This window comes from Mustela putorius, unplaced genomic scaffold (assembly GCF_011764305.1).
Source record: "Mustela putorius furo isolate JIRA1106 unplaced genomic scaffold, ASM1176430v1.1 tig00000743_pilon_pilon_pilon, whole genome shotgun sequence".
In the NCBI taxonomy this organism is placed as follows: domain Eukaryota; kingdom Metazoa; phylum Chordata; class Mammalia; order Carnivora; family Mustelidae; genus Mustela; species Mustela putorius.
In genome coordinates this window covers 6,790,380-6,812,738 of record NW_025421464.1, presented here as the reverse complement: position 1 = coordinate 6,812,738, position 22,359 = coordinate 6,790,380, and the positions used below count along the sequence as shown (strand labels likewise).

Below are 22,359 nucleotides of genomic sequence, written 5' to 3'. Positions count from 1 at the left end.
AACTAGAAACCCAAATGTCTATCAACAAGTGAATAAACTGTGATATATTCAAAATGGAATGCTACCCAGCAAAGAAAAAGGAATAAACTACTGATATACATGAAATGAATCTTGAAATAATTAGTTAAATACGCCAGGCCAAAAAAAAAAAAAGAGTACATACTATATGACTCCATTTACATAAAGTTCTAGAAAATGCAAACTAACCTATAATGGACAGAAAGCAAATCAATGGTTGCCTGGAGACTTGAACTGGAGGGAAAGGAGTTATGGATTACCAAGAGGCCAAGGAAACATTTGGGTACAATAAATATGTTTGTTGCTATGTTTGCAGTGATGGTATGACAGGTGGACACATGCTGCAAACTCATCAACCTATGTACTTTAAATATGTACAATTTAGCAGCCCTGGAATGATGAACAGCAATGAAGTCTGATGGAAGGGCTCCGACAGGTCCTTCACCATTTCCTGCCAAGTAATCTTGCTTCAGTTTAATCTGTCTTCCCAGCCACGGCACTTTCCATTTATGAAGAGGTAACACCAGCCTGGAGGGTTGTCGGAAGGATTACTTAGTGCTTTGAAGCGTTTTTCTGGTTCCCAGAGAACAGGTGCAAACTACTATTATCCATCTAAGAAAGAATGATAATACTCAGTGAATGGGGAAAGGGAACGCTTGCTCACTGGACAAACAGTAAGCAGGATGTGAGTACGCAGCTTGGAGCACACACTGTATACAAACCCACCAGGAAGCTCAACTGATTTCTAAAATGTCAGCATTATTATTTTGCTTTTTCAGTTAAATTTCAGAGACTGAAAGTCAGAAGAAAAGGCTGTAGTTCTTAAAAAAACAACAAAAACCTGAAAAGGACCACAAGAATAAAAATGTAACCGAGTTTGGACCTTCCCATGCTCATTAGGAATAAAACCAACACACAACAAGGTAAAAACAAAGGGAATAAAATTCCAAGATTTAGAAGTTTCCCAGGCCAGCCGGCCTACCTTTACACTTTGGTTCAAGCCCACAATCCAGAACTGGGCCTGCAAAAGCCGACTTTGCAGATGGTATACCATCGTCATTTTTTTGTTTTCTTTGTCGGAGGATTTTCTTTAGATTAAGGAAAATCTTACTGAGAAACCTCAGGGGGAAAAAAATGGTGGTTCCTAAAGGGATGTGTCTATGTACCCTTCTCTTTCTTTCTTTCTTTTTCTTCACCCATCTATACAGTTAATAACCAAGACGGGTTCACTGTGTTTCTGCTACACAACCCCAAGCTGCGTTTGTACACATCCCTTGGGATCTCAGTGGTCTCTTCTTTTTCTAACTGGAACAGGGTTTTACAACAGAAGTAATAAGCTTCATGTCAACATTTTCAAGGAAACTGACAATGTAATTCTTCTGTCTCCCAGTGGCTTTGTTGTTTCTTAAAGAACACTGAACCATTTGAAACAAGGACATACTGTTAAAAAAAGCGCTTTGTGGTGGCAGGAATCAAATGATTTGGAGTACAGTCTATAATTAAACCTGATATATTGAAATCTATTTGCAGCAATCATCTTACCAGAGAGACATCTATAACCAAGAATGCAGAAATGGAAAATCAGTCTCCATTCAAGGGTAAAGAGGACTTTGTATAGTTCTACCCTCATGTCTGGATAAATTCTATAATGGCCATTCCCCCATAAGTATAAGTTAGTTTTATTTCTCTGAACTGGACTCTCTGAATCTGATCATTCTGTTAAATTCACAATAAATTGTGACTTCCCTAAATTGTCTTTTTCTCTCCACTATCCCTGACTACAAAAATACCACTTGGTTCATAGTCGTATCTTAACTCTTCTGCTACTAGCCAAAGACCATGCACATCTCTTCCCTATGCCATAACTCTTGACACTCAAAGCACAGTGTGTGTGTGTGTTCACACACACAGAATATTCTGTCCAAGAGGTTCTGCGCCTTCTACCCTCACTCCATCTTTTCTCCTTCCTTATCAAAACACTATGACTAAATAAGAAATTCCTTTGGGGGGGGGTTCCCTAGATGCTAGAATGGCTATCTGCGGGTTTTTCCAAAGCATGAGTTCCATTTTTAAATATCATCTCAACAATCTTTTCTTCCTTTCCAAAATGCTTCGTCTATCCTTTGACAGAGGAAAAACAAAAAATGAAAAGCTTTTTTTTTTTTCTTATTGATTCTGTCGAGTACTGTAAAATCCAAACATTCTTAACATAGGGGAGTGAAAAAAAGTCACCGGACAACTAAACTAACACCTGGGTGGGAGGGTAAAGCAGAGGAGAAGGCCTGTCCAGTAAAGGCAAAGGCATAGTAGACCTCCTTACAGCCCCTATAAACTAATGCTGAGAAACTATGAATCTGCATGAAGGAATTCTCTGGACCTTGAGTAGAAAGGTTACAAAAAATGAATGCCTAACCATAACTCTGAAATACCTTGGAGGATGATGGAGGAAGAGTGTTGAGAGGTTCAAGTGTCCCAAAGGAAGATAAAGTGAAGTGTGGACACTTGTGTTGGCTTCTTCTCTGCAGCACAGCATGAGCACGGGCCGAACAGGGCAGCAAGTCCAGTATTGCAGCTAGTGCCTGGCTTCCCCAGAGTCTTGATGATCAGATTCAAAACCTGATCTGACAGGGAAGAGCACCTGTGTGGCTCAGTCAGTTGAGCAGCTGACTCCTGATTTTGGCTCAGGTCATGATCTCAGGGTCATGGGATGGAGCCCTGCACCTGGCTCTGCGCTCAGCATGGAATCTGCTTGAGGATTTTCTCTCTCTCCCACTTGCCCCTCTCCCTGCTCTCTCTCAAATCAATCAATCAATCAATCAATCAATCTTTTTTAAAAAAAATCTGACAGAAAAAACTAGGACTAAATATATCTAGGCAGAAGAATGAAGTCTCAACTATACAGCTTTTAATAAATCACTCCTCATTCTTTGGGTCTTTGAATAGGATTTGCTAGAAATTCTGTAACGCAATGATTTAAAACATCAAAAATGTTTCTCAGATCCTTCTCTCACTCATTTAGAAAATATTTACAACCTAATATTTATCTATTACTAGGTGCTAGGGATAAAAGAGGAAGACTTGGTTTCTGTTCTCAGGAGTCTTCCAGTACAGTCAGAGACAAACAGATGCCTTCCACACAGAATGGTAAATGCTCCCACAGTGCAAAGGACAGGATGCTAGAACCTAACTCTCAACATCTGTGAGTGGGTGGGTGGGTGTAAGGACAGGGCTGAGGAAGTGACATGGGGGGAGAAGATTCTTAAAGAAATTTAGCCTAATTACCAAGTATTAAGGAGGATATGCTGGAATTCTCATGCTTTGCTGGCGTGTGTGGGGAGGTGGGGAATAGAAAATGATACAACCACTTTGGAAAACAGCTTGGTAGTTTCTAATAGTGAACTTACATTTCCAATATGACCTAGTCATTCCACTCCTAGGTATTTACCCTACAGAAATGAAAATACATGTTCATCTAAAGACTTTAAAGCAGCTTTATTAATAATAGCAAGACACTGTAAACAACCCAAATGTTCATCAATAGGTGACTAAATTAAAAAACGGATATACTCGGGGCGCCTGGGTGGCTCAGTGGGTTAAAGCCTCTGCCTTCGGCTCAGGTCATGATCCCAGAGTCCTGGGATCGAGCCCCACATCGGGCTCTCCGCTTGGCAGGGAGCCTGCTTCCTCCTCTGTCTCTGCCTGCCTCTCTGCCTACTTGTGATCTCTCTCTGTCAAATAAATAAATAAAATCTTTAAAAAAAAACAAAAACCGGATATACTCTGGAATGCAAAAATATAATGAATACTGCTAAAAGTGAATAAGAACCAAATTACTGATATATGCAAAATGAATGAATCTCAGAAAGAATGTGTTGAGTGACACGAGCTAAACAAAACATGGACTAAATAAATTTAAATTTAAATACTGATACTTGATTCAGTTATTAGGAAATATTTAAGTAGGTTTGGAGAAACTTAGGTATGGGAATCTACTTTTCAACTAGAAATCTTATGAAATCTAGATACAAAGCAAGTACTTTATGAAAATTTAGCACTGAATTGAGATGTAAACATGCACTAGATTTCAAAGACTTAGTAGGAAAAAAAGTAAAACGGCTCAGCAGTATTTTTTTGATTTTTGATTACTTGTTTTTACATGGCTATTAAACTGGGTTAAATAAAATGTATTATTAAAATTAACTGTGTTTCTTTTCACCTTTTTAGCATGCTACTGTAAAATATAAAACTATATACCTTGCTTGCATTACATTTCTATTGGACATTGCCATTTCATATCTTCATTGTGTTGAAAACAAAGATGGATGCTTCTGTCAAAATTAAAACTGTACACTTAAATGGGCATGTTTTATTATAAATAAATTACGCTTCAATAAAGTTGATAAATATTAAATTGGGTAGTATATGTATATGTGTGATAATGTGTATGGGTAAATGACTATCTTGCTAATGACCTTTGCTTATCAATAATCAGAAATGTAAAAAAAAAAATTCACAGACATGCAAACCCTTAAGAGGAACGGTTCATTTAACATATTAAATTATACTGCCATTACTTAACATCAGCCTCCTTCACTAGTGACTGAGTTTCTTGAAGGCAAGAATCCTGTCTTGTTCCTCTCTGTATTAAGCCTAGCTCTTAACACAGTGAGTTAATATGGTACTTTATCGGTGTTTTAATAGCTACAGAATTGTCCCAGGCACATTACATGTAATTTAATGTCCATAAAATCCCTGCAAATTTGGCATTGTTACTCCCATTTTTCAGATGAAAAACTAAGGGCTAGAGGTCAGAAAGGTTAGAGTAACTCACCAAATATCCACTAATAAGTGAAAGAGCTATGTTCCAAAACTACACTGACCTCAACTCCCAAAGCCCACTCTTCCATGTTGTAGCACACTGCCACCTTTCCAGGAGGGCATTTCATGACTGCTCAATGCCTGAATCATAGTAAAGACTAATACTTAGGGACAGTGCAACCACAGGAACTTTCCTGAACTTCTGGTACTATAGCCTCCAAGTCCTAAACGGGCTTCTCTCTAGATAGAGAGCAACTTGGCAGCTCTTGCTAGATCAGGATGAATCTAGTAGGAGAGAAAAAATTCCCTCCCAATTAAACTTTCCACTTGGGAGTCTGAAGAAGAAAAAAAACACAGAACAAAGAAGCATGGGAAAGAGAAAAAAGGGAATGCTGAATCTGCTATAATAGCTAGTTAATGCAAAAGAATTAATCTAACAGTAACTTCAGCGTTCAAAAATGAAAAGTTAGGAGATCTAGAGAGGTACAGTTTCTAAGGCTTTTGGAGCACCTTTTTAATTAGGCTCCTAGAATCTCAGCATTCCTGTTTGAATAATCCATATTTCTGGTTATTTATTCAGCTCCCCACTGCTGCACATTACCAAGCCATATGCTACAGGAATACATCACTTCATATTTGTGCTCAACCATCCACAGACACTGGCAGTTCAGACCTTTAAGAATCTTAGGGAAAAGTCCCCGTAGAGTACAGTTTTAAGGTTAAAAGGCCCAAGAAGCCAAATGCATCTTCTTTATATGCTATTTATTGGAGAGGCGATGGGGTCATTTCAACAAAAGGACAGGCAATTAAAAGGGTAAAGGAGATAAACAAACAAAAGACTCAAGAGAATAAATCTAGCAAAAAATCAGCTGAACACTAAAGGCCTCCGAATAATTCCAATGCCCCACTCTGCACTTTAAAAAAGATTTTTTAGAGCAATTCCACAAAGGGAATTTTCAATCAATCCCAGGTCTGGTGTGCGCTGACAAATGAAGAGGTCTACTGTGTCCCCAGCCCTCCACAGGCCTAAAGAGAAGATATTTTAGAAACATATGCCTTGATAAGCTTAAATGTGAAAACAGTTTTAAACAAAAACATGATCATTGTAGAATTTACTACAATATCAAAACAACGGAAACAGTCTCAATATCACCAACAGAATACTAAGTAAGCTATATTTCCTTGGAGCCCATTATGCATTTATTGAAAACTCTCACGAAGATTATGTCACCTCATGGGAAATGCCATGTTAAGTTCAAAAAGAAACAGTATCGAAAATTACATGTGTGACAGGACTAAAAAGCTGGTAAAAACAAGGAAATTATTACAGGAAAGAAAAAAAAAAGAGTGAAAGAAGTCTACACCCAAAGTTGGGCTGTGTTTATATGATAGCTGTTTTTCTAGCTTCTTAGAGGCAAGAATCCGGTCTTCTTCCTTTCTTTGTAAGCACAGCACTTATCAGCATTTTAACAGCAGTTTTGCATGTCTATATTCTAAATTATATTTAATAGCTATATTTATTGAATTTATAAAAATTTTTTTCAAAGAACTAGTTTAACAGCGTTTTGCATGTTCACGAACAGAACTTTTAAGAGTGCAGACTCCAGCTCAATTTCATTAAGAATAATAATGACTAGTGTCTTCCACCCATACAAACATGCTCTAGTGGCTCTCAGTTTAAAAAATGGTTCCTTGACCCCACACCACACTCTGGTCACCATACCTCCTGCCCCCATTTCTCTACCCTTCTTCCATGCCAGATTTCTCAAGAGTTATTGACATAAGCTACCTCCCATTTACTTCCAACAGTAGGATTCTATGAAATATACTAAATATGATATCCATTTTAAATACCTTAAGGAATTAGAACATCAATAATAAGATCTATAAAGAAAAGTTCTAGAACTTTCACATTTTCATATCTCCTATACTAGCCACATAGCTCATGTGCAATTTATAGAAAATAATATATAATGAAAAATATGTATAAATAAAAAATGATATTTTGTCAATAAGAAAAATACAGACAAACATATGGCATTGATAGGTCTATATGTGATACAAAGTTTAAAAATTAACATAGGTTATGTTTAGAAGGTCATGACTAGATTTCCCAAAACCAACACAGTAAGAGAAGGAGCAAAAAGACATTTCCCTTCAATGGAGCGGTCGTATCACCAACTGACACAACAGGGCACAAACAGACCAAAATGTACCTTCTACTTACATACCCTAACCCGAACCCCCCCCACCCCACACACAGAGGCACATGCCCATGCACACACCCACCCCTGAAGGCCTAACTGTTTTTCACATCTAAGAAACTCAATGGACTCAAAGACCATGGACATGTGTTCTGGAATTTGGGCTAACAGTGAGGAGCTGGACAGAAAAAACAGAGGACTAAGAGATAAACCTACCTGAGCATGAGATTCATCAGCTGCAGACCCTCACCCTTCAGGAAGCGTTCACGATTGGAACTGAGCATTAGGCAGGAACAGAGTGAATCAAACAGGTTCTCCATCATCTCCTGCTCCTCAGCAGTGCTTGGATTGTGTCTTTTAAACACCTGTCAAGTGAAGACACCAGAAAGCACAGAGCCATAAGAGAATGTCTTTCATCAGCTAGCACTCAACAGTTTCCAAAGTCTGTTTGTCCTGACAACCCCAACAATTGAGGAAGCAGAAGCTCATCCAACAAGATTCTCAGCAGCTTCCATGTTAGAGAACCTGGACTTTTGGACTTTCTGAGTCACAGGTATTAGATAGCTATCAGTTCATACAAAAAAACAAAACACTCAACTGACTACTGGGCCCATGAGTGACTGATGGCTTCAAGGAGGCAGATTAAAAAAAAAAAAAAAAAAAAAAAAAAAAAAAAAAAAGATTAAAAAAAATCAACAGCAACAACGAACCAACAAAGCCCTTTTTCTGTGAAATAGAACACAGATACAGACTATTCTATAAAAGGCATATACAGCTGAAACCACCACCTCCAGGACAAAAAACAACTTTGCCAGCTACCTCAAAAGCCCTCTATTTGCCCAGCTGAACCATGACTTATTCTACTCCTTCTAAAAGAAACCACAATCCGGAAGGGCCACGACCCGAGGAAGAATTTTCTAACCATTGGGGCTACTGAACTGCCTCACACAGCAGCTGTGGCTCGAAGTCAGGGAAAGAGCTGAAAGCAGACGTTTTGTCTTTGCCAGACATATATGGCATGTTAAGAGGAAAGCCTTTTAACAGTATATACATACCCATAGACTCTACTACGAAATGATCAATAATCTTGCAGAACAGGACTAAGCACCTTCCCAGAAAACTGGAAACAGATTCATATTTCAAAGCTCTATTTTTTGGGGTGGAGGCCAAGCCACTCTGCTGCTGGCACCAAGATGGCAGCTGTATGCAAACTGACATCTCAGACACTCCCAACACTCAAGAGTTTATCCAAATGGTCTATTTTCAGTCTGGGTTTTGGAATAGCACAGATGAGATTTGTTAGAAGAAATCTTAACAGTATTTTCAGAATGCCAGCAGAACATTTCAAGTAGATTTACATGTCTTACAATGAGAAAATGGCATTTTCTAATTTCTTATTCCAGCCTCTAGAACCACATCTTTCCCTATCCTCCTCTGTGACCTCCATCCCACTGCACTGGAACTTGGACTCCTTGAGCTTATGAGGATTCTAAATGGAGAGAATCCATTTTACTGGGAGATTAAAAGGAAAGGAAGTGAAAAATCTCGGGAGTGGGTCAATTGGAAATAATTTGGTATTCTCGGCCCAAGAATATACACTTAAGCAGGAAGCACACCTCTTCTGAATTGACCAATATCAGAAGACGGAGAAAATCCACAGCAGATACACAGTGGTATCTGGGCATAAAGAGCAAATGACTAAGAAAGGGAGGCAAACTACGTAGCTCCACTGTAACCTCAAACCTGCCAACATACTCCATATGGCTTGCATCACATGGCCTATTTCTTCCCACAATTTCCAGCTCCACCTCCCCTTTAAAGCAGGCCATGTATCTTCATGGCAGACAGGAAGCATAAGAATTACTCACGGATAACTGCTGAAGAAGCACATCGATTCCATCCAGCTCCCCAAGCAATTCCCTGTTTTCTAAAAGAGGAAAAAAATAGAGGAAGAAAAAAATGAAGCTAACTGTCAGATTTTACAGCCGTCTAACACTGATACATCAGCAAACAAAATCAATACAGCTTGACAGAGTACAAAAGCTGCACAGAGAGCGAGAGGGAGAGCAAGGGGATGCCAAAGGCAAGAGAGCTCGCTGTCATGATCTGAAACAAGGCTGGCTCCTATCCTAACAGAATATCAATACCGAGAGGGAGTCTCACCATCATTGTCCTGGAGCAATATGGCCAGCACTTCGCTACAATACAGTTTGTTGGCATCGAAAGGCATCTTTGCCTGTGGGGAAATAGGAGAGATGAGAAAAAAACATTAAGGGGCCTTGCTTCCTTCCCCAAGATGAATTTTTCACAAAAACTAGGATCTGAGTTAGAAAGTAGACGTTAGAAAGCAAAAAGGCAGGTTAAAGGTTAAAAAAAAAAAAAAAAAAGAAAAGAAAAGAAAAGAAAGGAGAAAAGCCTGCCTCTGCTCTCAAGAGATCAGACTCAAATACTACATAGTAAAACCATAAATGGCAGATGGACACAACGGCTCTCACATTGCTCATGCCCAGGTATGAAAGTCACCTCCTCAGTGAAGCCTTCCCAGATTCCCCATTTTGAGTCCAGGGACTGCTGTCTAGCACACAGTATATACTGAAATGTGAACTAGAGGAATGACTGAAAGTTTTGAAATTTTAAACTAAAATCCATTTTGAAGCTTTGCTCACATATTACAATCATAAAATTAGGCTGACAGATGATCAGAGAAGGTGAAAAGAAAGCAAGTTCTTGTTTAGAATAGCTCAATGTATTTATAACAAAGTAGTTCCTTTTGGATTTTTTTTAATGCTTAAAATTTAATTTGAAATCATAAACCTATCTGCTCGTGTGCCATAATCTGCCTACTATTTAAAAAGGAAACCACATTAAAAATGCAGAAATGTGTTAATATTTTAACACCCAAATTACTACCCACAATTCTTTCCCTGCTGCATGCTCTGCTACTTGGTGTTTCAGAGGGGACATATCTACTGCAGAGACTATCTTTTATGGCTGTCCATATTGTTGCTTCCGTAGCGAGATGCGAATATCTCACCACTAATAAGGCTCCTTTGGATAAAGGTGCACAGAGAAGAGCAAACCTCATTGACGTGATTTTATTTACTGTCCCTTGATCCTTAAAATGCAGGCACATACACAACAATTGTTAATCAGCAGCAGCTTTGCTACCCACCCAGGTTTTTGAAATGACAAATCATTTCTGTACCTGGAAAGGACAGGGAAGTGTTCATCTTAGAGCTAACACCTCCATCACCTCAGAGCTATTCCCAGTTCTGTCTGGACATTGATTTTGTACTTAAGAAGGAAGAGTGGCCCCTAATGAAGCAACACCCAGCAACTTTTCAGTTTCCTATGCACGTCTTTCTCGTCAAGCCTAAGTGCACCCCACAGGGTTTCAGGAAGCTGACCATCTTAGGTTAAAAGATCCGTTAATGCAAAGTCTTACGTGTACTGACTGCAGGGTATGCTCCCTGGGCAAGCTTGAGGCCTTGTTTCAAGAAATTCAGTATAACAGCCAGGGTTTAAATGCAATTTGTAGTGTGTTTCACTTTAAGGAAAACAGTTTTATGAAAATGAAAACATGGTGATAAGCCAAGGGGTAAGCATCTCTATCAGAATCAAGAATTTGTTAATAAAATTACTTATCCAAAATTATTTAAATTATAAGTATTGGTATTTTAAATGACTTAAGCCACACCACTTCACTTATATGCAGTTTTTCAAGGACGAGGGTTCTTGTTTGAAACAAGATGCACTTAACTAAAAGAAGCCAAAAGATCTCACAGCCTTTCTGTGTTTTCGATGCCTCTTGTCTTTTATTTGATTTTATAAATCTTATCTCCAAGATGAGGGGGAGATTTTCTTTTTGTTTTTCAACAAGTATTTGCTGGGCATCTGCTGTATGCAAGACAAAGAAATAAACACGAAAGCACACGTGAACCTTGAATTAGATGTGAATTAGACGTGAACCTTGTCCATTGTTAATGGCATTTAAAAAATATTACACTGAATTAAAATTAATTTTAGAAAGTAATATGGTCCTGTTAAAGAAAAAAAAGAGAAGAATATCAATCTAGGATTGATGCACCTAGGTTTGACTCATGAGCATGTACTACCTACATGAGACAAAATCTGCAGTTCCCAAACTGTGTGCCAAGGTACCTAGGGTGTCAAACTCAACTCACAGGGGCACTGCAGGGTACTTTAAAATTTCCAAAGAAAGCACAGTGACATATGACATGTGTTGAACACTGCATTAACTACTAGCTCCAGGTATACTCTTTTGATGACATCCTGTCTTTGTGAAGCTGGTTTTTGGTGGTTGCTGTAATAAAAGAACTGTGTGAAAATCAGTATGGAGCAGGAATGAGGGTAGTGGTGTTCAACTATATTCCAAGGCTTTAGAAGTTGTGCAGCACTCAAAAGGCACACACATTTATTAATAAGTAACTGCGGTCTTTAAGTATAAAATAAAAATATTTTTTCTTTTAATTCATGTGTATTATTTTTTCAAATGGCTACTAAATTGTTAGGACATAAATATGTATTAAATCATTTGGATCTAACTACTTAATAAACATGATTGTTAGGTCTCTGGCATAGAGGCACAGTTTCATGTAAACACGTAAAAACGAAATTCCTAAGACATCCAGGGCACCAGGAACGGAGAGTGGACATCTATGACCCAAGAAATGTATCTCGATCTTAAGTTTTCTTAAAGTTTCCTTATCTGTAAAAAGCAAATAATAAAATAACAGCCTAATAAAAATAAAATAATAAAAGATAACATAACATCAGGAGAGTTACTATGAGAAATAAATAAGGTTATAGTATGGAAGTACCTAACATAAATTAAGTACTAGAAGTTTTTCTAATGACTGGAATCAGAAATATCCAGGCTAGAATCTCAGCCTTAATGGTTTCCAGCTACATGATCTTGGCCAAATTATTTTGCCTCTCTTGCCCAATTTCTCTTATGTTAAGTAAAAATAAGTAATAATTTCCTCAGGGGGTAGTTGGATTAAATTAACCAGCTTATATATCACAGGTACCCAACAGCTAGTTCCCCTCTACTGAGAAGGAGTCCCCCAGGAAATCTCCAGCTTTTGCTGTGACACTTCAAGGAGTTTCCAATGTGCCCAAAGTAAATTTTTAAAAATCAAAATAATAATTTCATCACTTTTTCTGTTAAAATAAAGGTTCTTTGAAAAACTGGCATGAAGGAGGAATCTAATTAGAAAGTCAAATGATTAGACCCCATAACTCCACAATACTGAGCCCTAAAATGCTTCAGAGCCTGAAATGGGTACCAGCTGGAAAGTACCTTGACAAGAGGGGAAGGCTTTGGAGATACCCATGCCCAACTGTCACAGGCTCTGCCATGTAATTCCTGTGGGGTTAGGACAATCACTTCCCTTCTGTAGAATTGTTCCAATAACTGTAAACTGAGGACAGGAGCACCCACTTGGAAGGGCGTAAGGATCAGAAATAATATATGTGAGGTATCCAGAATAACACTTCCCATATAATCAACAGCCAACAGCCAACACATGACACTTGTATCAGATGGGAAAAACTTAATGGTGATGATAATGACAACCAAGTATTTTACTTTTGTGGTAAAGAAATAAAAGAAATGGTGGGACTGGTGGGAAGGAAGGAGTCTAATCCTTCACGTCTAACCAAAGACAAAAAGTCACCAAGGAAGTTTTATTTCTACTTAAGTATCAGCCAGAGATGATGGCCTCCAAGCTTACAAAATATCAAAGTGACAAATTACAAGGATAGTTAGTGGACATCAGGAGAAAGGAGAATTCAGTTTGGAGGTATGGTCTCTCGGAGTTTGCAAAGTTAACCAATGGGACTTGAAGCTTCTGGGGGCTCTCTTCTATCCAGGAGCCTGGTGATCCTAAATCTTTCAGCTGTCAGAGTAATTACAGAGTCAAGCATAGGTTTGTACTCAGCATGTACCAGCCTTGAATAAAATTAAACTTCACCTTTCTGGGAACTGCTGCTTTTTTGGAAAGTACAAAACAATTATGCTACCACCCGCAGCCAGAAGCTGCAGGTTATTTCTGCAGCTCACCTCTGGTACCTGGAACACATGGGGCAGGTTCAGACATATCCACAGCTCTGTACAACTGCTGAAGCAGATTGTGCCCTGTAAAATCCCAGCTCCTGGTCATAGGAGGCTAAGAACTTCTCATCAACCAGTTGTACATGTAGTATCGTGTAGCCAGTTCTCAATCCGTTAGCTCATATGCTGAATGTTGCAACTGTTTCTGAAACACTGACATCACTGGGAAACAAAGAGAATCCTAATTTTGTTTCTTTAGAAAAGGAAAAATAAAACTTTGGGTTTGGGCATTATTTTCAATAGTACACAACGTCCTAAAGGCTTGTATTCTCCATAAAAATGAACTGTGATAGTCTCACTCACAATCCTGTTATCTGCTCACCTGCTAACCCATTTAATGCAATCGGTCTGCAGTGGGTTTCATCCTCATTAGCACAAATTAGTGACATTTCACTTAATGGATGAAGAAATCCGTATCTCTATATACTGCTAGGCTACCAGCACAAAAAGAGGACTCATCAAGGTGCCACTCACTAAAGAATTACTCAAAGACTACTGAATAAATACAGGATGATCAGTTAAAGAACAGGGCTTAAAAGGCAACATAAACTATGGTGTTCTCAGATGTTAACCTACCTCCAACTCACCTGGAGGGCTTCTTAAAACTGATTACTAGTCTCACCCAGGAGGGGTGGAGTAAGTGGGTGAAGGGGTGGGTTCAATAATTTGCATTTTTAACAAGTTGCCAGGGAAACCACACCTTAAGAACAACTGAGAGAAGCAAAAATAATGGAGACCCAGTCCTTGCTTTTATTTTATTTATTTTTTTAAGATTTTTATTTATTTATTTATCAGAGATAGATAGAGCGCACAAGCAGACAGAGTGGCAGGCAGAGGCAGAGAGAGAAGCAGGCTCCCCGCCGAGCAAGAAGCCCGATTCGGGACTCGATCTGTCTTGATTTTTTTTTAATTTGCAATGGAAGTTATAAATTTTCTTTCAGTTCTAAAAATGATGGTGGCTACGTGGAAGATTAGGGATTTAAACTGGTTAATGAAGGCTGTGTATACCTGAGAAGTACATAAGAAAGACAGGAGTCATTCCTGGTGGAAAGAGGAGCATGAACAACACAACAGATACAGAGGTCAAAATCATTCTGACCTTTGCAGAGCAGATGGTAGGTAAAAAAAGATGCCTGAAAGGTAATAAGGCCTGAAAGGCAATAATAATGTTTAAAAAGGGAGAAATGAAAAAGTCAGACTAGGCCAGGTATAAGGGGACTTTAAAAGTAGGCAGAGAAGGTGGGCTCTGGTGGAGAAGTCATCAGCATCTTGTAGAGGAAGGTTCTGGAATAGGGAATGGCACACTGAAAATGGAATATTAAATCTAGTGCAGGAGTAGAGCAGAATAAAAATGGCTAACAGTAATGTTCATATCTCCAGAGAACAGAGGGTATCAGTGAGGGCTGTCCATTAGCATCATAGGCGGAAATTCTCTAAAATATGCCAAAGACAGAGACTAGACAATGGGTCTGGGAAACTGGTTTTGTTTTGTTTTTTTAAGAGTGTATTTATTTGAGAGAGACAGAGTGTATGAGAGAGTGTGCACAAGATGGGGAGGGTCAGTGGGAGAAGCAGACTCCCTGCTGAGCGGGGCTGGATCCTGGGACTCCAGGATCATGACCTCAGCTGATGCAGCAGACGTTTAACTAACTAAGCCACCCAGGCGCCCCATGGAAATCTGAATTTTTTAGAGCTCTGCTGGTAAAAATCAGGGTCTATGCCCAGCACTCAGATTCAATGTTTATGACAGTGAAAGTTACAGCAAGCACTGTCCTAGATGATGAGAAAAAAGAGCAAGGCATTGTTTTTTAAAAAACATGCCTTCGTGCTGGCCTCATACTTAAGCAGGATTCTTCTTAAAGATCTGGGCAGCACAGGATTTTTCTAAGGGCACTTGCTTACTAGTAAAATAACTGAATAGCATTTTAATGTTTAGATACCCTGAAACCTTGAAAAAACGGTTTTAGAGACAGCAACATGGCTATTTATGCCCTGAGGATTACATAAACATTGTGCCTAAAAGGCAAGAGTCACCAGCTTGCTAGACTGTGAAGTGGGACTCTTTACTCTCATTAGGGTAATATAATCCAAGCTAAACCCCCAAAGGTCTCAATTTTCCTTCCTGTTACAAATTCAAAAAAGACTGGTAAGTGTCAATACCTTTCGAAGGGCAGAGGAGGCCTGACATCCTGGTTTAATGAAGGATCCCTGAAGTCTCAAGGAACTAAAAGGAATTGGTCTTGATTTCAGAGACAAAAGTCATTGGATTGTTTTGTATATTTTACCATTGGAGCTCTCACCTATGGCCACCCCATGAACAGCTCAGGTCCCTGTAATCTATCCCATCCCCTCAACTCTGTGTCCTACTTTCCTCCCCTCCACTCCTCACTCCCCAAATGTTTTAAGGCTTTGGAGAATAAAAATGTGTGAATGTTGAGGAAAGAAAAAACTGAGAATTACATGGGGAAACAGTTCTAGCCCTTAAAACCAAAGACATGGAGACTCATGAGAAGAGGTCAAGGAAGTTGCAAAGATGACAATGCATGAATTAACCAGACCTGATTTTTTTTTCCCCTAAAAGGTAGGGGTGTGTGTGTGTGTGTGTGTGTGTGTGTGTAAAGGGAGTTGCAATCTACTGAAATAGGCACTGAGTTTATAGTCTGCCAGGCAAATGTGCCCATTCCCACTGATGGAAGTATCTAGACGAGCTGAATATGAATACATTCAAGTCATGCTATATAATCTGTGTTGTTACAGATTTCATGGAAACAAATGGTATTTAACTTATTTAAAGTAGGATTGGGGAAGACCTAGATGGTCAGAAAGAAGGGTAATCATTGGGCATATGCCCTCTTAGGCAGAACATTCTTTCTGAGTCCTGCCAAGACAATGGGGGGGGGGGGGTAAATCTGACCTGACATCCTGACGTACCTCAGACTTTCTGGATCTCTGTGACGCTCTGAAGCATAGCAAGGCCATGAACACTTAGAGAATCATTCTATCTATGAACAAATGCCTCCTTCTCACAGAAAAGCTGGGAATCCTTGCTTGCTAACCATTTCAGTAGCATATAAGCAATCCCAAACTGCCTCCCATCATGCCTTTGGTTAAAACTACTCTTTTAAGAGAAGCTCTTGCCACTTATTCCTCATTTACTCTATGGGACAGCACTAATTGTTAAAAAGATAGTCAAAGGGACTACCCTAAGAAGAAAAGAGAATAAATAATCTAACAGAAATATAAATATGCACAAAGGATAATAGTAAATTAAAAGAGTTGAATACAAATATCTAACAAACATGTAGAAGCCAATATTCTTTCCCTGATTTTAAAATTCCAAAATTAAAAAAAAAAACCCGTTTTCATTTAGCAGATTAACAAAATTTTAAGACTGATAGTACCCAACGTTGCTAGGGGAAATAGATACTCTCAAATCAGTGGGGCACCCTTACACAGAACAACTTTGCAATACCCACCAAAAATGTTAATGTGTATATCCTTTGATCTCTATCAATTCTAATTCCAGGAATTTATCCTACAGATAAACTAAAAGAAGTGTGCAAGAAAAAAAATGTGTATGTGTATATGAGAATAGTCACTATAGCACTGCTTGTAACAGTAGAAGATTGTTATACGGCAGTGAGTAAGTGTTATAAAAAGGGGGAATGGCTAAATTAATTTTGGTATATGCATAAAACAGACTACTAGGCAGCTATTAGTTCACTGAAAAAGCCAACTTGCAAAATAAAATATTGTATAATTCTATTTGTGAAACACACACACTCCTAGATACACAGAAAACTTCTGGAAGGATAGGTAAAATATTGTTAACAGTGGCTGTCTCTGGCAAGCGGAACTAGAAGGACTCTACTAAGAAGAGCTTTTACTTTTACAGAAGGCATTCTGTACCACACGAATTTATTTGTATTTACAAAATGTTTTAAATATTTTCGGAGGTATTAAAGCCTACTTTTAAAGCCTCTTCTTTTAAAACAAACAAAGGAAAAGCAGAAAAAGACAAAAGGGATCTTCTAGTGAAGATTTCCAAACTAGATCCCACAGCAAAAGGGACAAACATCAGTGTGGGTGAGCCAGCTTCAGCCAGACCCAGAGCAAAGGGTGGTGGTGCCATCCCACAACCCAAACTGACCTTCAGCCTCTTCAACAGCCACTGCAGAAGACCCTGCTGGGCAGCCTCGGTACACATCTCAGGCCGGAACTCTGCCATGTTTTCCACAATAGCTAAAGGGAGACAGACACCAGTCATTTGGAAGGGCAATTTTGTTTCCATCTGCAACAAGCCAGCTTCCCTGCCCATGACAGACACCATATTCCTCTTCCCACTTCCTGTATTCCTCCCAGCCAGATGCTATGTTGTCATTATTAGATTAACCAGGGAGATGCTATGGTTTGTTTTCAATTCAAGTAATGTTGCAAGTAAAACTCATAATGAAAATGATGAAATTCACAAAAGGAATGTGATAGATGTTCTGCGCTCATAGGGAACAACCCCAGAGCAGAACACAGGGAAATGTGGGTATCTGCCCGGGAAGGCCTTCTTAACTCATTGCACTGGGGTCCCAGAGACCCGTAACTGAAGAGACGGGACTAGGCAGGAAGCCTAGGAAAAAAATGGGATGGTGAATTCAGTCTCTTCCCTTTCTGATTCATTCACTTTCATTTCTCTTTCTCTGGATACAGCAAAGGAGGAAAGCATGATCCTCTTAATTGCACAAAATAAAGTGCACAGAGGGGAAAGGCCATGCCGGCAGAGGTAACTGTCAGGTACTCGAAGCAAATATAATTGGTCTTGCTATCTCCTACAATGGTCAAATTGCTGCTTAATAGAAAATTAAAACTTAGGATGCCAAAAGAAAAAAATTATTACACGACTATGATACTAAAAAGGGGGATATTTTTAAAAACCCCCTTCAGTTCCATTCTAACACATCCAATGTTTTCATTTCTTTCAGGGCCCCTTCTGCTCCATATCCTAGGATATGTTACATTATAAAGGAGACATAGTTAGTTCCACGTTCTCTAAGCCCAATGCCCAGACATCAGATCTGAGTTTTGAAGGAGAAAGGGATAAAGAAATCACCATGCCTCTTGTTCATCTTCACTCCTCTGCCCTTGTCAGCCAGTGGCAAGTTAAAAGACTCAGTGGGCAGCCTCCTCAGGGCATGGAATACAAAGCCAGGTTAGCAGAGTAGTAAGAGACTCAGGAGAGGCAAGGATCATCACAATACCCTAAGTTACTTTTTCACATTTCCTGGGAAAATCAACTCATTCATTTTAATCTCCAATGCCCTTATCTGATTCCTCTGCTTACACTTTAGATGGCTTCCTGTTGCTCACTACAGTCAAATCCAATCATCCTGCCTCAGTTTACAAGGTCTTCCACCGTTGGGCAAACTCATGCCTCCTGTCCCATCTTCCACTACTGCTACCTCTCACTGCCACAATACATCTCTACTCTTTCCCCAGTCCACGCCCACTCCTGGCTTTGCAACTGTGACTCTCTCCCACCCAAGGGTCCTTCTCACATTTCTCAGTCAAAACGTACCTGTCTTCATACTCTGCCCCATTCAGCTGCCTTTGGAGGCCTTTCCTCACTTCCACACTGTTCTCCACTGACTATTATCCCATTTGTCACCCTGTATTATTTTTTCTTTCCGATCAAGACTCTCCCAGAGTTAAGACCATGCCCAATTCATCTTTAATCTACTCCAGTGCCTAGCCCAGTGCCTCACAAACAGCAGGTGCTCAATAAATGAGAGTGGGATGGATCTCCTGAGCTGCTGGTAGGTGACCATGCTGAAACCAGACAGATCTCTACAGACAGCAAGCCTGGGGCTTTTTTCATTACACCAGGCCCTTTTTATTAACATTCAGTTAAAACTTTTTTTTTTTTTTTAAAGATTTTATGTATTTATTTGACAGAGAGAGATCACAAGTAAGCAGAGAGGCAGGCAGAGAGAGAGGAAGGGAAGCAGGCTCCCTGCCAAGCAGAGAGCCTGATGCGGGACTTGATCCCAGGACCCTGAGATCATGACCTGATCTGAAGGCAGCAGTGTAACCCACTGAGCTACCCAGGCGCCCATCAGTTAAAACTTTTGATAAGCTTTCTATCCAGCAAAATCCAGCATTAGGCTAACAGATGGTAACGCTAAATTCTAGCTCTAGACTAAAGCCAACCCCAAAGTTAGATTGTTGTGTTCTCTCTTCTCTTATTCCCTCGGTGATATGTCTTCCCTCTTCTTTATGATAATGCTCACAGAAGAGAGTATAAAATTACAAGAGAAATCTGTGGTAGACAAAAAGAGCTGAGAGAAAAATCTAATCTCATCAAAATTTCTGCTTCAGCTGGACTTCATTCGTTTCTCAAGCTCTGCTTAAGATATGTCACCTTTATTTTTTTTTAAATAAGACAATGACCAGTGATAAAGAGGACTACTCAAAAGCACAATTTTAAATAGGATAATGGTTCAGCAACTTTGCAGGGGAAAAGATCTGGGAGATTTGAAGAGGAGGAAGGGAAATACAGCAAAGACACCCACTTAAATTAACATATGAGGAAAGTGCATCCAAGTTAACAGCAATATTTCAATTTGGTTCATGTGGCAAACTACACATAAGAAGACAAAGACACACTTAACTGTTTTCCAAATAAACTGTCTTATAAAGGTATTCCACTGTTCCAAAGTTTGTAGTCCCACTGAAGGGAATAGGAAGAAAAACCAATATAGAGAGATTAAAAATAGTAAAATATATACTTTCTAAAGCTAAAAAAATTTTAAAAATTAAAAAAATTCATCCTGCACAGACATGACCCTAACATTTGGAGGCAGAGGTCTGCTAAAAGGGGCCAGTTTTTGTCCAGGAAGTTACCCGACTTAGTGGATTTCTGCTTTTATTACTTGCAAGCCAAAGCAAAGCTGCGGTTATATGAAATTTACACAAGGGTCTTCATTTCTGGAAAAGCAGTCTGGGACTAGAAGGAAAGAAAACACCACTGCTGTTGACTCTATTATGAAGGAAGAAAGAAATGAGCACCGAACCCCCAAACAAACACAAAGGTCTCAGATCACTGGTTGCCCTGCCCCTCACCTAGAGTGTTGTGGACACCATCCGCCTCTTCTTTCACGGACTCATCCAGGCGCTCCAGATTCTGCACTAGCAGGGCCACCACCTGCCCATCCACCTTCAGCAACAGGGGAGCAAGGGGAGAGAGGGATACAAGTCACAGAACAGTCCCAAAATGTTCCCATTCCCATACTTTCTTCTCACCTGCACCAACAAAAGAACAAATCAACTGTAAACCATCCATGGTTTACAGTGTGCTCTTCCATCCCATTACCTCTTTGGGTCTTGAAGTGACCCCAAGACAAAGAAAGGGCAGGCTTCCTTACCCCTAACTTAAGATGAGTAAATCTAAGCTTAAGGAGACAAAGTAAAGTTCAAGGTTACAAAGCTGGTGAGTATCAGCGCTAGCACTTGAACCCAGGCCTTCTGAAATCAAGTTCACTGCTCTTTCTACTTCCCTGTGGAATTTAAACAAACACCTTGCAGAAGTGCCATCTTAAATCGGGTCAATAGTTTGTTCAAGTCAAAATCATGTTTCTAGACCACAGCACCAAGAGATATTTAGTTGGGAAGTTTATTTGCCATACTTTACACTGACCTCAAAATTTAGGGTTAAACTCAAAACATTCCTAACGTTCTGTGTTAAGCTTTTATGAAACTATTACTTCTGATGAATTTCTAATTCCTTCTTGAGAAGAGTATTAACGTAATAAAATGCCTGACATTTGTATTACACGTAACACATAGAACAGCAATTAAATTTCTCTAATTTAATTCATACAACCTTATAGAAAACTTTCAGTAGCCATGTCACAGAGCTGATATTCAAAGATTAACAGCTTAGCGAAGACCAAATGGCTACTGGGCAGTAGAAGAAAAGCAAAAATCAACCTTTCTTCTTTGGTGAAATAACACTTATACTACCTCATGCTTCCCTCTGCACACAATCTGTATTCTTAGGGATACTGCCCTTTGGGTAACCCTTATGCAAACCCAGGAAGGTAACTAAGGAAACGCAGAATCAAGAAGTGATTACCCACCTGGTAATAACTTTCTCATCAGTAGCCAGTCAGTAACCTGCACAGGAAAATAAAACCTGCCGTGTGTCTGTGGTATATCCTCTCTGACTGCCTCCCTTAGCAAACGGGAGGATTTCCCACCCTGGCATACTCTTCCAAGGGTAGTGCAATGCTATGGTACATGACAGATAATCAGTCATTTTGTTAAATTCAAATAAACTGAGAAAACACTTACTTTGTGTACTGCAATCAGGTCTTTTATAGAAACTGTTCCATTTGCTATCACGCATCCTCACAGCTCTTATAGGTGACCAAAAAAGGTCCAGAGAGGATAGCTAGCCTGGCCAATGCCACAAAGGTTGGGGCAGAAGTGACGGACTCTAAGCATCTATTTTTTCCAATCATACCCTGTCACTCTGGGGAGGGGGAAAAGAAAGGAGAGATACGGAAACGTATCAGCTCACTCAGCTGATACTGCCTGAGCACCTGTGTATAAGATACCCTATGACACAGCTCAAACTGAGCCGGAGGATGGAACAATGGCAAGAGAGACAGATCTTGAAATAAGGCCTCCACTCCTGGTGACACTTAAAGAAAGCAGCTGGCAAGGGGGGAAAACCTGCAATTATTGACTGATTTGTGAACCTCAATCATAAACAAGGTAGAATTTTCTAGGCTCTGCCCTTTCTACTGTGAAGAGCAATGCAAGACACTAGCTGCAGATCTGAGGGGATACTGATGCCAGAATTGAGGGTGCCCGTAAATACAAGAATGAGCTGTTTTCCCCTCTTATCCCAAGGAGATATACAATCTCACTCTCAAATCTCACAGCCAGCAAAAGCTTCACCAAAGAAATCCACTGCAATGTTTTCCTTAATTAATTGGACAATCTGAGTATGTGAGAGGAAACAGAAAAACATCTGGGGGGAAAATATGAACCATGTCACAGTTTGTTTTTCCCTAAATCACCCTGATTGACTTATAATCTCCCTGAATCCTAAAGCAGCAGACACTGCAAATCCACTGGGTATCACACTGCTTGTTGGTTCTGCAAACTGCTTCACCCGTTTCAATTGCT

General features: G+C 39.6%; 1 protein-coding gene across 1 annotated transcript in view; it reads right to left on the bottom strand.

The window, feature by feature from the left end:
- Nucleotides 1-22,359, bottom strand: part of CTNNBL1 (catenin beta like 1) — a 161,676-nt gene that overhangs the window by 76,851 nt on the left and 62,466 nt on the right. The window contains exons 6-10 of the mRNA XM_004746461.3: nt 20,287-20,380; nt 17,327-17,418; nt 9,204-9,276; nt 8,909-8,967; nt 7,257-7,405 (exon numbers count right to left, since the gene is read on the bottom strand). Coding sequence (XP_004746518.1) covers nt 7,257-7,405; nt 8,909-8,967; nt 9,204-9,276; nt 17,327-17,418; nt 20,287-20,380 — 467 coding nt within the window. The remainder of the gene's footprint in view (nt 1-7,256; nt 7,406-8,908; nt 8,968-9,203; nt 9,277-17,326; nt 17,419-20,286; nt 20,381-22,359) is intronic.